The 3,141-nt window shown below is 42.1% G+C and overlaps 1 protein-coding gene across 1 annotated transcript; it reads right to left on the bottom strand.

Moving 5' to 3' along the window:
• Positions 1–1,824: 1,824 nt before the first annotated feature.
• LOC124143716 lies at positions 1,825–2,595 on the bottom strand. Its single transcript, XM_046512774.2, has one exon. It carries the CDS (start codon positions 2,593–2,595, stop codon positions 1,825–1,827), a length of 771 nt encoding a protein of 256 aa, XP_046368730.2.
• Positions 2,596–3,141: the final 546 nt, after the last annotated feature.

Below are 3,141 nucleotides of genomic sequence, written 5' to 3'. Positions count from 1 at the left end.
TATATTTCTAATGGTGCCAAATAAGTGTTCCAGTATTGGCTCGCTTGTTCTGTCGGCCATGCGATTTGACGTACACTACTGCCTAGAAGTTCATTCCCCTTACACGCATGGGCAACGCGTTACGCAACCCGTGTGCACCCCGTTGGTCACCCGTGTAGAACCCGTACGCCACGCGTGTGATACCCGTGTGCAACGCGTGTCACACTCATTAGAGGGGGAACAAACTTTTGACCAAAGGAGGACCCATGGGCATGTCTAGCTGAACCTGGAGGTGGTAACAAGGAGATGACTTTTTGATTTCCTGACGAAAAATGTTAATACACATTTTATTATATGTACTTGCTGATGTTTCATTTTTAGATGCGATTACATGGTGTCTTGCGATGGTGTTAAGAGAATACATGATCCTGTTACATGTTATTGCTATTCAAATGCTTTTTTGTGATTTGACATTAAGCGTCTGTAGTACGACTTTCAGTGATCATGTTTATGAGTTTTGATGGGGCATTGTTTTTACTGGACCCTAATTACTTTATGATGGTTGGGCCTCTTCGTCTCAGCTCCATAGCCGTGACGCTTGGAAAGGGCAGCATTTAGAGAGTAGAATATATCCTGGAGGATACACTTGAGGGAGAGGGCTATACTAATTACCGTACTGTAGACGTGAGCACGGGGTTGTGTGTAAGATGGCCGTCGCATAATGGCCGCCAGGAGTGGTAAACATTGGGCTAAAGCAGTGTTGTTTTCACGGGCGTTGAATAAATTTCCAGCGCTGCTGTCCATATATCTTCTACTTGATCCTGGATACATCATTTTGGCATTTGCATTATAATATTTTTCAAGGTACATTAATGGTTTACTAGTCATAGATTTTAGAGTATTTGTCAATTGTGGTGAACGTACAAGCAATAATTGTAATTTGTGGTGACATCTAAATGTAAACGTCTCATTTAAAACAATAGATAAGTACGATAGTAAATAATAGTATTCAAATCGCATTAAACTACAATGAGACATCATCTGAATATGACTATATATGCAAATGTTACGAAACTGTACCTATCTTCACGAATTATTAAAAAATGGGCATAAAGTTCACGGAGGCGAAGGCTATAGATACAATACCATATTTTATTTTTTAGATGATAAAGTACATCATTTGATAATGAATTCAGTTATTGATATCTAAAAACCGATTTTCCATATTAATAAACATTTCATGATAAAACACAATCAAATGTGTGATATAAATTCATTCTTTAGTATCCATAAATGAATTATTGATATCATATAACGAATAAATAGTAAAAAGGCGCCCTATATATTGTTATTTGTGGACTGTATTAAGTAACGCATTTGCATCACGGTTATAATGTTAATTGCTAGTCTTTTTTCTGCACCATCATTTCTTTCATCTTATGAAAAAATGTTTTAAAAATGGCAACTTATGATTAACTTATAAATAGCACTGGTATAAATAAATAGTACACACACGAATTTAATGTCACAACTGGCCTCACTCTGTCACATACAGCACTAAAACTACTATATTTCGAGTCAACATGTCCTTGAGACGTCTCAGGCGATTTTCAGTCTCTCTGTAAACTCGCTTCCTGCTGGGTGGGGAGGTACCAAAGTCTAACTGTTTTTTTCCTGTCTGCACACTCAATCTTCTTAATCACTTCTACAAATCGGTAGATATTCGGGTGGCGGTGGGTTAAGGTTCTGTTAAGGCCATGGTGAAATCCCTCAAGATTGTTGTTGGTGCGAGGGCCGGCTGTCTGGTGGTGATTCAAGAGAGTTATTTGAAACCGAGCATCATCGTCAATTGATGACCATATAGTTGATGACCATATAGTCATTGAAGTCTTCAGTTCTCGGAACTGGTGGAGTTGCCTGCTTAGCATCCAACCAGGTGTCCTGGACATCACGCAAGGGCAGGAGGGCAAGTCCAGCAGCTCTTCTGATCCAAGATCTTCCTTGTACTGTACTGCTAATCAAGGATCCTGTGTCTTCCGCCAGATCGCCTGACAATAATGAAAAAAAACAACCTTTGACGTCGGCATTCGGGAACTCTGTGTTGACGGCACGAATGGCAGCCTTCTCAAAATCCGTCTGGACAGTGGCAGGAGCGAGGGGACGGTTGAATCTCTGTTGGACTTCTGTTTTGAGTGGGCTGAACAGTCTGGTGTAAGTTGTGGTCTGTCTGTCAGGCAGGAGGGCGAAGACAAGTGGGCACATACAGGAACGACTTCTTGCATGTATGATGTATACCTGGTTCCACGGATCTGGGCAAGATGTAAATGTTCCGTCCATGTATACAGTGTCTGCAGACTGCAAAGCTTGCAGTTGGTCATGGGTAGAAAATACAACAATCTTGTTGGCATCGCAATCAGTGAAAAGCAGGAATGGGCGGCTGTCTGTTGTTTCAGTCCAGTTTCCTTCAAGTTGGACTTCAGCTCTTGTCTGTGGGAGTGCTGGGATGTCCTTCCGCCTGTATCGGTACAAGGCACTGCTCATGGATGGGAACGATGGCAGCAGCTGTGGCTGGTCTTCTGTAGCTACCTCACCGTTGTACAGGGTACGCATCGACATAGTTTCTTCTCTGGCCCTCTTCCTCAAGGTACTGATGAATCTTACTCTACTGCTGAGACATTTCTGATGAAGTCACCTACAGTGATGCATCTGCCCTTACAAGTGGAGTCTACACACTTCCAGTGAATGCATGTCTGTCTGACAACATTCTTGTTATAACGATAGCCATCTAGGAATACCTGCACAGTACCCTTCTGTGACATGACATACTCCACTTTCCTGATACCAGCCATAGTGATAAAATGTCATCTGACTGATTTATAGGTTTTACGTCCGCTTCGCATTTATTGCATTTCGCGGACGGGGTAGGTGGGGAAGTAAAGATAAATAGATTAAATACGAAAATCACTATACCAAAAAAACTGTAACTAGCCGGGGAGTAACCTAAATTATCCTAATGACTGTACTTCGAGAGTATTATTATTATGGGTGTTTTTTTTTTTTGGGGGGGGGGGGGGGGGGTGACGTGGTTTGGTGGCGTGCGGTGTGGGCTTGTTGTTGGCGCCGACTGGCTTAACGACTCTATTGAGTTGGTGTATGGTTAAC

The sequence above is a fragment of the Haliotis rufescens genome, unplaced genomic scaffold (genome assembly GCF_023055435.1).
Source record: "Haliotis rufescens isolate VD_foot unplaced genomic scaffold, xgHalRufe1.0.p SCAF_7, whole genome shotgun sequence".
NCBI lineage: Eukaryota > Metazoa > Mollusca > Gastropoda > Lepetellida > Haliotidae > Haliotis > Haliotis rufescens.
The sequence above is the reverse complement of the archived record's forward strand: the minus strand, read 5'-3'. Positions and strand labels throughout refer to the sequence as shown.